The 14,097-nt window shown below is 41.7% G+C and overlaps 1 protein-coding gene across 2 annotated transcripts; it reads left to right on the top strand.

The window, feature by feature from the left end:
• Nucleotides 1-149: 149 nt before the first annotated feature.
• spcs1 (signal peptidase complex subunit 1) lies at nucleotides 150-10,219 on the top strand. Of its 2 annotated transcripts, none has more exons than XM_067998594.1 (4): nucleotides 150-339; nucleotides 2,398-2,457; nucleotides 2,535-2,621; nucleotides 10,023-10,219. In XM_067998594.1, the coding sequence occupies exons 1-4, from the start codon at nucleotides 304-306 to the stop codon at nucleotides 10,137-10,139; spliced, it is 300 nt and encodes a 99-aa protein (XP_067854695.1). In that variant the 5' UTR covers nucleotides 150-303; the 3' UTR covers nucleotides 10,140-10,219. The 2 variants fall into 2 exon arrangements, with proteins under 2 accessions (XP_067854695.1, XP_067854696.1); XM_067998595.1 differs by lacking the exon at nucleotides 150-339 and adding an exon at nucleotides 383-532.
• The last annotated feature ends 3,878 nt before the right edge of the window (nucleotides 10,220-14,097 follow it).

Below are 14,097 nucleotides of genomic sequence, written 5' to 3'. Positions count from 1 at the left end.
AATCGTTCATAGCTTCTAAAAAACACACCAATTACGGCGAAGTATCACTCCAGATTTATGATAGGCGAGGAATTGCTGATTATTATATTTTCATCCCCTCTCCCTCTCAATGCGATTCTGTGCCGGCATTTTTCAGGCAGGCTGGTTGGTTGCTAGGGAGAGGGGGCTTGCGGTAAGTGATTACGTATCCTTAAGGCGGCAGAGGCGAAGCTCCTGGAATCCCAAGTTGTGAGTGAGAAGCGAATAACGAAGTGAAAGAGGAACGAAGCTGGGAAAGGGGTGCAGCGAGCAGCAGCGGTTAAGATGCTTTCCTACCTGAAGTCGTTTCCTACCCATATGGTAAGGAGGAGTAAACGCACTTTAGGCCCGGGGTGCGGCTCCTCGCCCAGCAGATGGGCCTTGGATGCTAAACTTCTGCTCTAGTTCCATCTCGGAAGAGAAGACATTTTTGATGGGAGCTCAGATGTGCAGCTCGTTCCAAGCACCATGGCGATTTAAGAGCTGGTTCCGCCGGTGGTAGACGGCAATGAAGGTTTAAACCTTATGATAAATTATCTAGCTTCCCCTACTGTAATTTTTCAGTTGGTCAGATAGAAAATATACAATGTATTGTGGCATTTGTTTTTAGAAGATTAGTGTTCGCTGCTTGGCTTTATCTTGCTCCCTCAGCAATACTCAAATGTCATACACATACAGTACATATATATATATATAGACAGCTAATATTAGTATTCCCTTTCTGATCCTGCTATATAAACTTTAACTGTTAGACTCCTGACAGCCCCAGGGGAATGAATCTCCCTGGGCCAACTGGTCTTGTTAGTTTTTTAGTTTGTAATTACATAGAACGTACAGCACAGAAACAGGCCATTTGGCCCAACGGGTCCATGACTGTGTTTGCTCCCTCCTTACTTCATCTAACCCTATCAGCATATTTTTCTATTCCTTCTTCTTCTCCTCCCTCGTGTTTATCTTGCTTCCCTTTAAATGCATCTATGCTAGTCTCCTGTACTACTCCTTGTGGTAGCAGGTTCCACATTCTAACTACTGGGTAAAGAAGTTTCTCCTGAATTACCTATTTGATTTATTAGTGACTATTTATTTATCTTTTATTTATGGCCCTTAGTTCTGGTCTCCCCTGCAAAGGGTAGATATAAAGATGTTTCCACATCAAACCCTTTCATTACCTTAAAGAGCTGTATCAGGTCACCCCTCAGTCTTTTTTCTAGAGAAAACAGCCCCAGCCTGTTCAATCTTTCCTGATAGGTATAACCTCTAAATTCTGGTATCATCTTAATAAATCTTTTTTGCACCTTCTCCAGTGCCTCTATATCCTTTTTATAATATGGAGACCAGAACTGTTTGCAGTACTCCAAGTGTGATTTAACCAAGATTCCATACAAGTTTAACAAACTTCTCTGCTTTTCAATTTGATCCCTCTAAAAATAAACCCCAGTGCTTGGTTTGCTTTTTTAATGGCCTGTGTTGCTACTCTGTGATTTTTGTCTATCTGCACCTCCAGATCCCTCAGTGCAGAATCAAATTTATAGCAATCATGCCAGCTGTAGCTTCATAACTGTAATAATCCTATACTACAAGAATACACAATATAATTTTATCCTCTCTACTCCTGAAGGAGCTGACTCTAGCTGGGGTGTAGTTCCACAAGCACTAACTGCTCTCCAGTACATTGACCAAGTGGCTGTTTCTGTCTGTAAATTGAATGTTGGCAGCCTGTTTGTGCTTTCAGGGCATCACATTGAAACCCAATCCTGTCTGAATGCATTACCCTCCAGGAGTCACTGCACAGCAATCAGGAACTCTGTGCGTTTCCCCCCTCCCCAGCCTGGGGTGCTGAAGCCAATTGTATCACCCTGGCTGTCGAGAGCAGCTAACTGGTCACAAAATAAAAACAGCAAATGTCTGCTTACCTTTTACTCCTATTCTGAATGTTCTATTTTTGCCTACCTAATCTACCCAATTATACTGGCCCTTTTTTTTTTAGTATAAATCATTAAAAGCTATGTTCTTCTCTTCCTTTGCCTTCCCTTTGTGTTGGAGCAACTTTTTAAAAAAAAAAATTAATCTTTTTGCTGAAAACCAGCTCGCAAGGTACAAGTCCAAAGATTTGTCATAGATTGACCATGTCAGTCTTTGAAGCAATATTGTAACAAACCAGGAAGGGGTCTAATAGGCAGTCAAGGATAGAATGTGGTTAGGGAGGAGGTTATAATTGAAATTGATTTGAATTCTTTTGTGCAGTTTATACAAGAGTAGATGTGGTTACTGACTTGATTCCAAAATTTTAGCATCTCTCCTATTACATCTATATGAAAGTGTGTATTGCAGCTTGTTAAATTGCTCAACCTATATAATTCCTCACTTCTTTGTTTGCAGGACTACAAGGGACAACAATTAGCAGAGCAGACTTTTCAACGAGTAATTGTTGCATCTGCTGTAAGTATGTGCTTTTGAATTGGTGAAGACAATAGTGATCTTTGATTTGAAATTACAGTATTTATTTTCTTTAATAGATTATTGGCTTCATTTATGGTTACATGATTGAGCAATTTGGATGGACTGTTTATATTGTTCTGGCTGGTTTTGCCATTTCGTGCTTGGTAAGTTATAGAAACTATCTTCAATTTAATGTAATTACAATGCTTATTGTAAATTGACAACTTTTTAAAGTTTAATTCACAAATGATCAACTCAGTTTGCTTCAGGGAAAGCAAAAATCCAAATATCGATGGCTTTCAGTCCAATATACCCAACAAAAATGTTAATTTAATGTATCTGGTCTTGCTGTTTAGTTTAAGTTTTTTAAACTTTTTTATATAATTTTCTAAATATTTTTGATTTGTGTACTGGTGAGATGATGAGAGAAAACTTTATAACATCCTGTTTAGTCTATAGTCACAAAGTTAATAATATTTTGTTCAAACTGGCAACTCTGTTTCCAGACAAAAATTCAAGAACTTTTAGAAATCATTTAAAGCTGCCTGATGGCTATTAGTAAAAGCAACATGTACATCCATATAGACCAGATGGTCCCAGATTTGATTCCTGTTCAACGCAGAGTTAGCTGAGCTCAGCTGCGATGGCAGGAGGGAGTTAACTCATTGTGGTGTGTTACTGAATCATACCCCAGCTTCAGGAAAGCAAGGAAGAAAGTTACATAGCATTATGTAGAAGTCTCAACACATAGGCCATTTGGATCAACCAGTTCAGGTTGGTGTTTATCCTCCACACAAGCAGACCCATTTGCCCTTCTTGTTCCTATATCCTTTTATTCCTCTCTCCTTCATTTACCTGTCTAACCTATTCTTAAATGTTGACATGGTCTCTACTTCAATCATTAACTTCAGTGCATTTCACAGCCTCACAACTGGTCAAGCACTAACAGTCTGTTATCTACTCTGTCCTATCCTTTTCATAATTTTAAACCCCTCTATCAGATCACTCCATAATCTCATTTGTTCTAAAAAACAGCCCCAATTTTCCCATTTTTTTTTCACGTATGTATTTCCTCATACCAGGCAACATCCTAGTGAATATGCACTGTACCCTCCACTGCCTCAACATCCTTTCTATAGTGTGGAGCCCAAAACTAAACACTGTACTCCAACTGGGATCTTCCTAAGGTTTTATATAAATTCACCATTACATTTTGACTTTTATACTCTGTACCTTTTGCCACAAAATATAATATCCCTTCAGCTTATTCAATGCCTGTATCCACTTGCAGGGCTGTTTTTAAGGTATTGTGAACCAAATCCCTCTGCTCTTCCACATCACCTAGTCTTGCCCCAAAGTTCAATGACTACTTTTATTTCTTTTACCAAAATGTACCACCTCACACTGACATTGAATTCCACCATCTTATCAATATCTCATTGCAGCTTCCTTTTTATCCTCAATTATTTAGTATGCCTCCTATTTTACTGTTATCTGTAAATATGGACACCACTCCCTCTAGCCCTATATCCAAATCATTGATGTACACAGTGAAGACAAGCAGTCCCAGACTAGAACCCTGCAGGACACTGCTGACCACTTCCAACCACTCTGAGAAACGGCCTTTAGCTCCTACCTTGTTTCCTTCATTCCAATCAATTTTTAATCCAGTTTGCCACCCTTCCCCTAATTCCATACATGTTCTCCAGTAGCCTTCTGTGTAGTACCTTGTCAAAGGCCTTCTAAAAGTCCATGTACACCACACCATCATATTTACCCCATCCATCATATTTGTCACCTCCTTAAAGGAACTGTATCAGGTTTGTCAAGCATGATCTTTTCTGAAATTTGCATTGACTGCTCTAATTATTTTCTCAATCTAGATATTTAGTAATTTCATCTTCAGATTACAAAATTGACCCTCCTACAAATGTTAAATTAATAGGCCAGTAGTTATTCGGGTTAACTCTGTCTCCCTTTTTAAAAATTGGTATTATGTTGGCCACATTCCAGTCCTCTGGTATGCATCCACTCAATAGAATCCTGAAATATAATTTCTAGAGCCTGTGCAATTTCCCCCCCACTTTCCAACAACAACTTGCATTTATATAGTGCCTTTAATGGGCTTCACAGGAGTGTAATCAGACACAAATTATTCATAACTAGATCTAGCTATGCCTCTTCCCTTATGCACATGAACGCTTCTGGAAGAAGCCTGTCCACATTCCCTTTTCTTCATTTACTCCCTCCCTGTACCAATGAGTTGGTAATTAATTAAAATCTCAGAACAATAATTGTTACTCCTATTCATCTGATTTTGCTACAGTTTTCCTCTTTCATTTCCCTCCTATAATTGGAGGATCTGTATTACAACCCCACAAATGTCACTCCCCTTTTATCTTTGATTTCTAACCACATTGACTCTGTCTGAACCACTTTTTTTGTGTACATCAGTGCTGTCATATCATGTATTCCCTCCTTCGCCAATATTGCTGCTACACCGTCTTACCTATTCTGTTTTGCCTAAAAATAGTATAACCCAGTATGTTTATTTTCTACTGCTGCCTAGTTTGCAGCAAATTTCTGTTAGTGCTGTTAAGTCTATATCTTCCTGTGACATAATTGCTTCTAATTTCCCCAGACTGAGAATTGCAGTAGATGCACTTTATTTCTTTTTTAGAAATTGTATTTAACCCTACTCCTTGTCCCAGTTTTTTTTTGTCCAAGCTAACACCTTGTTCCTTTATCTCTTCCCCTGCTTACAACTGGTTGCTTTGATTTTCCTCCTCTACTCCCTTTATTCCTTCAAGTTTTTTTTAAGGGTACAGTAGCATAGTGGTTGTTACTGGACTAGTAATCCAGAGGCCTGGACTAATAAATTCAATGAATTAAATAAAATTCTGGAATAAAAAAAACTAGTATCAGTAATGGTGGCCATGAAACTACCGATTGTCATAAAAACACATCTGGTTCACTAACGTCCTTTAGGGAAGGAAACCTGCCGTCCTTACCCGGTCTGGCCTATATGTGACTCCAGACCCACAGCAATTGTGGTTGATTCTTAATCGCTCTCTGAAATGACTTAGCAAGCCACTCAGTTGTAAAATCTCGCTACGAAAAGTCATAAGAATAAAACCGGATGGACCACCTGGCATCGGACCACTAGGCACCGGACACGACAAAGGCAAACCAAGCCCAATCGACCCTGCAAAGTCCTCCTCACTAACATCTGGGGACTTGTGCCAAAATTGGGAGAGCTGTCCCACAGACTAGTCAAGCAACAGCCTGACATAGCCATACTCACAGAATCATACCTTTCAGCCAACGTCCCAGACTCTTCCATCACCATCCCTGGGTATGTCTTGTCCCACTGGCAGGACAGACCCACCAGAGGTGGCGGACCAGTGAAATACAGTTAGGAGGGAGTGGTCCTGGGCGTCCTCAACATTGACTCTGGACCCCATGAAATCTCATGGCATCAGGTCAAACATGGGCAAGGAAACCTCTTGCTGATTGCCACCTACCACCCTCCCTCAGCTGAAGAATCAGTCCTCCTCCATGTTGAGCACCACTTGGAGGAAGCACTGAGGGTAGCAAGGGTACAGAACGTACTCTGGGTGGGGGATTTCAATGTCCATCACCAAGAGTGGCTCGGTAGCACCACAACTGACCGAGCTGGCAGAGTCCTAAAGGACATAGCTGCCCGACTGGGCCTGCGGCAGGTGGTGAGTGAACCAACACGAGGGAAATACCTACTTGACCTTGTCCTCACCAATCTACCTGTCGCAGATGCATCTGTCATGACAGTATTGGTAGGAGTGACCACCACACAGTCCTTGTGGACAAAGTCCTGTCTTTGCACTGAGGACACCATCCAACATGTGTGGCACTACCACCGTGCTAAATGAGATAGATTTAGAACAGATCTAGCAGCTCAAAACTAGGCATCCGTGAGGTGCTATGGGCCATCAGCAGATTTGTATTCCAGCATAATCTGTAACTTCATGGCCTGGCATATTCCTCACTACCATGACCAACAAGCCAGGGGATCAACCCTGGTTCAATGAGGAGTGTAGAAGAGCATGCCAGGAGCAGCACCAGGTGTACCTAAAAATGAGGTGCCAACCTGGTGAAGTTACAACTCAGGACTACATGCATGCTAAACAGCAGAAGCAACATGCTGTAGACAGCTAAGCGATCCCACAACCAACAGATCAGATCAAAGCTCTGCAGTCCTGCCACATCCAGTTGTGAATAGTGGTGGACAGTTAAACAACTAACAGGAGGAGGAGGCTCTGTAAACATCCCCATCCTCAATGATGGCGGAGTCCAGCACGTGAGTGCAAAAGACAAGGCTGAAGCGTTTGCAACCATCTTCAGCCAGAAGTGTCGAGTAGATGATCCACCTTGGCCTCCTCCCGATATCCCCACCATCACAGAAGCCAGTCTTCAGCCAATTCGATTCACTCCACGTGATATCAAGAAACAGCTGAGTGCACTGGATACAGCAAAGGCTATGGGCCCAGACAACATTCCGGCTGTAGTGCTGAAGACTTGTGCTCCAGAACTAGCTGCGCCATGAGCCAAACTGTTCCAGTACAGCTACAACACTGGCATCTATCTGACAATGTGGAAAATTGCCCAGGTATGTCCTGTCCACAAAAAGCAGGACAAATCCAATCCGGCCAATTACCGCCCCATCAGTCTACTCTCAATCATCAGCAAAGTGATGGAAGGTATCGTCGACAGTGCTATCAAGCGGCACTTACTCACCAATAACCTGCTCACTGATGCTCAGTTTGGTTTCCGCCAGGACCACTGCTCCAGACCTCGTTACAGCCTTGGTCAAAACATGGACAAAAGAGCTGAATTCCAGAGGTGAGGTGAGAGTGACATTAAGGCAGCATTTGACCAAGTGTGGCACCAAGGAGTCCTAGTAAAATTGAAGTCAATGGGAATAAGGGGGAAAACTCTCCAATGGCTGGAGTCATACCTAGCACAAAGGAAGATAGTAGTGGTTGTTGGAGGCCAAACATGAGTCCCAGGATGTAGCTGCAGGAGTTACTCAATTGTAAACAATTTTACAACACCAACTTATAGTCCAGCAATTTTATTTGAAATTCACAAGCTTTCGGAGGCTTCCTTCTTCCTCAGGTGAATGCTGTAGAAATGAAATCCTCGAACCTCTCGCATTTATAAATCACAGAACAATACCTGGTGATTACAGACATTCATTCTTTCCAACTGCCTGTTGCCAAGGCAATCAGTGTGCAGACAGACAGGTGTTACCTACAAGGTCTCCGAATATACAAACCACCAAAAAAAGAGAGGCAGAAACATGGAAAAGACAGCAAATGACCTGTTATATTAAAGATAGATAACATTTGTTCGCTGGTGGGGTAACGTGTAGCGTGACATGAACCCAAGGTCCCGGTTGAGGCCGTCCTCGTGGGTGCGGAACTTGGCTATCAATTTCTGCTCGACGATTTTGCGTTGTCGTGTGTCTCGAAGGCCGTCTTGGAGTACGCTTACCCGAAGGTCGGTGGCTGAATGTCCTTGACTACTGAAGTGTTCCCCGACTGGGAGGGAACCCTCCTGTCTGGCGATTGTTGCGCGGTGTCCGTTCATCCGTTGTCACAGCATCTGCATGGTCTCGCCAATGTACCATGCTCTGGGGCATCCTTTCCTGCAACGTATGAGGTAGACAACGTTGGCCGAGTCACAGGAGTATGAACCGTGCACCTGGTGGGTGGTGTCCTCTCGTGTGATGGTGGTATCTGTGTCGATGATCTGGCATGTCTTGCAGAGGTTACCGTGGCAGGGTTGTGTGGTGTCGTGGATGCTGTTCTCCTGAAAGCTAGGTAATTTGCTGCAAACGATGGTCTGTTTGAGGTTGGGTGGCTGTTTAAAAGCGAGTAGTGGAGGCGTGGGAATGGCCATAGCGAGGTGTTCGTCATTGATGACATGTTGAAGGCTGCGGAGAACATGGCGTAGTTTCTCTGCTCCGGGGAAGTACTGGACGACAAAGGGTACTCTGTTGGTTGTGTCCCATGTTAGTCTCCTGAGGAGGTCTATGCGATTTTTCGCTGTGGCCCGTCGGAACTGTCGATCGATGAGTCGAGCGTCATATCCCGGTCTTACTAGGGCGTCTTTCAGCGTCTGTAGGTGTCCATCGCGTTCCCCCTCGTCTGAGCAGACCCTGTGTATTCGCAGGGCCTGTCCATAGGGGATGGCCTCTTTGACGTGGTTAGGGTGGAAGCTGGAAAAGTGGAGTGTGATGGAATACTCTTCACTTGCCTGGATGAGTGCCGCTCCAACAACACAAGAAGCTCGACACCATCCAGGACAAAGCAGCCCACTTGATTGGCACCCCATCCACACCCTAAACATTCATGCCCTCCACCATTGGCACACAGTGGCTGCAGTGTGTACCGTCCACAGGATGCACTGCAGCAACTTGCCAAGGCTTCTTCGACAGCACCTCCCAAACCCACCACCTCTACCACCTAGAAGGACAAGGGCAGCAGGTACATGGGAACAACACCACCTGCATGTTCCCCTCAAGTCTCACACCATCCTGACTTGGAAATATATCGCCGTTCCTTCGTCGCTGGGTCAAAATCCTGGAACTCCCTACCTAACAGCACTGTGGGAGAACCTTCACCACACGGACTGCGGTTCAAGAAGCCGGCTCCCCACCACCACCTCGAGGGCAATTAGGGATGGGCAATAAATGCCGGTGATGCCCACATCCCATGAATGAATTTTTTTAAAACATTTTTTCTAAATTCCTGTTATTTGTACATAACCCTAATCTGTTTCTACTTTCCCTTTTGATTGCTTTTATTTCCCTGCTGCCTTCCTAGCTTCTGTGACTCTTCACTTCCCCATTCATCTGTCTTGCTAGTATATTAGCTTCCTTCCTGTTGGGGAGGGGTTAAATAAAAACCCAGAATCTTAGATGGTATTAAAACTTAGGTATTTTTTTTTAAAAACATAGTTCCTTTATTGAAAGTTGTGTTTTTTATATAGTGTGCATATTGGCAAAAATTGAAGTGAATTCTTAATTTCATTAAAATAATTCAGTTACTTAAACTTACAGCGAATATATTCTATACAATTGTAGTTTTGTTTACTGATTGCCTGTTTTTAAATGCAGCAAATTATTTCAGAAAAATGTAACTGAAGCTGAAATAATTAACTTAACATTTTTTCTACTTTAACTTCTAACCATGTGGAGTGAGTAGATACTATCTGATTTTTAAAGATTTGCAAATGTGTATAATGACTACTATAATAATCCATGTTTTTTTTCTTTAAAACATTCATCCAGGTTGGGACACTTGGTAAAGTTTTAGCTTATGTACTAGCCACTTTTTTTGTCTGCCATTGGCCAGACCATTTAGAACCAATTTAAAATGATATTTATGGAAGTTTAACTTTTGTGTACTTGCCATTTTAAGTTACTGTTATCAGTCCTGGTTGAATATTTTGATAATTCATTCCAAAGTATAGCTTGTTTTTCAGATAACTGAGTAATCTAAAATAACTTTTAAATTTTTCAGCTAACCCTCCCTCCATGGCCTATGTACCGTAACCACCCACTGAATTGGCAGCCAGAGCTAGAGACTGAGGAGAAAAAGCAAACGGAGTGTGTCAAGAAACCAAAAAAGCATAAATAATGTCATAAATTATTCTGTATACAGTCACACATCCTGGTTATTATTTCCTGACTTAATAAAGGTTGCTGGATCAGAATGTATTATTGTGTTCAGTAAGTTAGTTCATGCAGTAATGGTTTAGAGCATAACTAGGTTCCCAATGCCAAGCCAAGTGAAAACAGAATTTCACATTAAATATTGTATGTATTTTGGTTTTTAGTTTGTTATCCTTCCCGTCTCCCTCCTCCAGTCCATTACTGATGCTATTCTTAGCTAGCCTAGTGCAGGCTTTTTTTTTCTCTTCCTGCTGAAACTCAACAGTGGGGGTGGGGACTGAATTTGAATTCCACTTCTGCAAAGTGAAGTGTAACCCTACAGCCTTTTCTTATCCTTGGAACACCATTCAAAGTAATGGTCTCTGATGGCACATAGACAAAGGGTCCATCTTTGCACCATAAATTCAAGAACATCCCAGATTTAATTTCCAGTATACTAGTTGATCTCGGCTAGGGCTACAGTACCCCAGTTAAGAAATGGAAAATTGGCCACAGACGTGCATGTTGATGCTGGGTGAGAACACTATCAGGCTTGGGTGTGATGCTGTCCAGTTAGCCTACCAGCAATCACTGTCAAAGCCAATGTGAATTTGGGTGAGATACCAGTGGGCAGCTACTGCTCAGAGGCTCCAGGAGGGATGGGAGAAAATAAAATTCCTACACTAGTACCCTCTTAAGAGAAGGGAGGATTCATTATTTCAGAATAGGATGCAGAGTTGTGAACATCTGACATTTTACCCTTACCACCAAAATATTTGGCAAAAATTGTTGACATTTCTGCTAGTTCAGAATTCCTTGATTTTATAAAGATGTGTTAGTGTATTACCCATATTTTTGGCTTGTTAATGGACTACAGCCAAATGCAATGCTTTGTCCTCCTGTGATATGAGAGGGCTGAACAGCTGACCTGTCAAGTCTTGGCTGCTGTTAAATTTTTAATGTCGTTTGTAGTAAATCGATTCTGCAATAACCTTTCAAGCTGTCAGTTTTGCCATTGGGTAGGTGTCTCCCACTTAGATTGGCCTGGACAACTCTTATGGCACAGATGTGATCAGAACCTGCACTGTCTGGAGCATTAGGACTTGAGGCAGCAGCAGCATGTTGTCCAGATTATTTACCTTTTTAAAAAAAAAATTACAGTAATTGGGAGACTCTCATTCTGCACCTGCCCAACTGAAAGGAACAATGTTTTCCTTTGTCTTCTGTACAATTCAGTGAGAAATTATACATTTCTATTGAATGCTTAGATATTTTAATTTGTACTGAAGAAAATTGCAATTTGCTTAACTTAAATAGCTGAATTTAAACTTTATCTACATAATGCATGAACTGTGTATTGAATGATGAGAATAGTTTGTGTTATGGTGGAAACATCTTAATATAATTTCACATCTGTTTTAATTAGAGGCAAGTCACAGGGTTTTATAGTAATTCATAACTAATGTAAATGGAAAATTACATTTCAAACCAGGCAAGTCATAGGGAGCTATTGCAATAAAAAGCAACGTAACTGAGAAATTAAAGACCCTTTGTGTCAAAAAAACTAGAAGGGCAAAATAAAACTTAAAACCAAATCTGTTGAATTTTTGTCTTAAATTTGGGGAAAAAAAAGTGACATGTTTGTTTCAGTGGCAAAGAATCTTGTTCAAAAATTTACATGGTTCATTGCTTTGTTAATGCCATCTTTTTCTAGTTTAGTTTTGGTTGCATTTGGAAGTATTATTGTGTAATTTCTTTCACACTTACATTTCCCAGTTTTATAACTTGTTCAGTTTCTTCTACTTGGCTATTATATACTCACTTTTTTGCTTTTAATTTACCTTTCTATATCTCACTTGATCTTTTACAAGGGCTGTACTTTCCTGGAGTTCCTCTAAATTGGTTACAAATTGTCATCCAGAAATCAAATACTGGGCAATATTCCCAGAACTACTTTAACAAAAAAAACTCAGTTGTCTCCTGTCAGTGTAGCTCAGTTGGTAGTATTCTTGCCTCTGAGGCAGAAGGTGGTAGATTCAAGTTCCACCAGGGAACTGAGTGCTAGCTTTCAGATGAGACATTTAAACCATTGTCCTCCTGCTCAGATGAATATATAGAAGCTACACTCTGGAAACAGACCATTTGGTCTAACTAGTTTGTTAGTGTTTACGTACTATGCGAATAAATAGTCCTAATCAAAACTATCCACCCTATTTCCATGGCATACTTGAGCAACAAAGAATCCTCCCTCAATCAACATTACCAGAAACAGATTATCTAGTCATTCGTTCTTTGGCTATTTATGAAGCCTTGCTGTAATCAAATTGGCTGCTATGTACGTGCTGTTCTCCGTGACTGGCCTGTTTGAATAACAACGACACCTTTTGATTGGTGTGATGCTGTCCCAACATCGTATAAGATATGCGATTTGAGAACCTTTTCATTCAATCATCTGACGAAGGAGATAATCTCCGAAAGCTTGTGATTTTAAAATAAATTTGTTGGACTATAACCTGGTGTTGTAAGATTCCTTACATTTGTCCACCCCAGTCCATCACCGGCATCTCCACATCATATGTAGGTGTCAGCTGTGGCTCAGTTGTAGCATTCTCACCTGAGGCAGAAGGTTGTGGGTTCAAGTCTTACTCCTGAGACCTGAGCACAAAAGTTAGGCTGACACTCCAGCACTGAGGGAGTGCTGCATTGTCAGAGACGGCACGACTTTCAATGAGACGTTAAATTGAGGCCATCTGCCCTCGGGTGGACGTTAATAAAACACCACGGCACCACTTTGAAGAGCAGGGTAGTTCTTCCCCGATGTCCTGGTCAATATTTATCCCTCAATCACTAAAATAGATTATCTGGTCATTATCACATTGCTGTTTGTGGGACCTTGTCTGAAAATTGACTGCCCCATTTCTGACATTATGACGTTACACTTAAAATAATGTACTTAATTGGTGTGTAAAGTGCTTTCGGACGTTCTGAGGACGTGAAAGGCGCTGTATAAATGCAAATCTTTTATACAATAGACTGCTTCAAAAATAAGCACTTTAGGACATCTTGTGGTAAGGCACTATAACAATGACTTCTTTCTTACTGAACATTTTCTTATCTTCAGAAATCATGTAACTTTTAGATTCTACTGAATGCTGTTCTGTTATTCCATTATTGATATCTATAAGGGTGTCTATAAGTGATGATCATAACCTCATTTCATAGAGAATCAGTGTTGACAGGTATGATTTGATAAATACCACCAAAATAATTAAAAACTAATTTAGCATTTAATTAGCAGTTTGGTTTAAAGAGTTGATAGATATTGTAAACTGCATAGTATATCAAGCCTAAAATCTATTCGACTGTTCAATTGCATCAGTTAACAATGATTTCAGCCAACATCTCAGACTCTTCCATCACCATCCCTGCATATATCCTGTCTCACCGTCAGGACAGACCTACCAGAGATGGCGGTACAGTGGTATATAGGTCAGGAGGGAGTGGCCCTGGGAGTCCTCAACATTGACTCCGGACCCCATGAAATCTCATGGCATCAAGTCAAACATGGGCAAGGAAACCTTCTGCTGATTACCACCTATCGCCCTCCCTCAGCTGATGAATCAGTCCTCCTCCATGTTGAACACCACTTGGAGGAAGCACTGAGGGTAGCAAGGGCACAGAATGTACTCTGGGTGGGGGACTTCAATGTCCATCACCAAGAGTGGCTCGGTAGCACCACTACTGACCAAGCTGGCCGAGTCCTGAAGGACATAGTTGCCAGACTGGGCCTGCGGCAGGTGGTGAGCGAACCAACACGAGGGAAAATCCTACTTGACCTATCACAGATGCATCTGTCGATGACAGTATTGGTAGGAGTGACCACCGCACTGTCCTTGTGGAGACGAGTCCCGTCTTCACACTGAGGACACCATCCAATGTGTTGT

This window comes from Heptranchias perlo, chromosome 17 (genome assembly GCF_035084215.1).
Source record: "Heptranchias perlo isolate sHepPer1 chromosome 17, sHepPer1.hap1, whole genome shotgun sequence".
NCBI lineage: Eukaryota > Metazoa > Chordata > Chondrichthyes > Hexanchiformes > Hexanchidae > Heptranchias > Heptranchias perlo.
The sequence above is the reverse complement of the archived record's forward strand: the minus strand, read 5'-3'. Positions and strand labels throughout refer to the sequence as shown.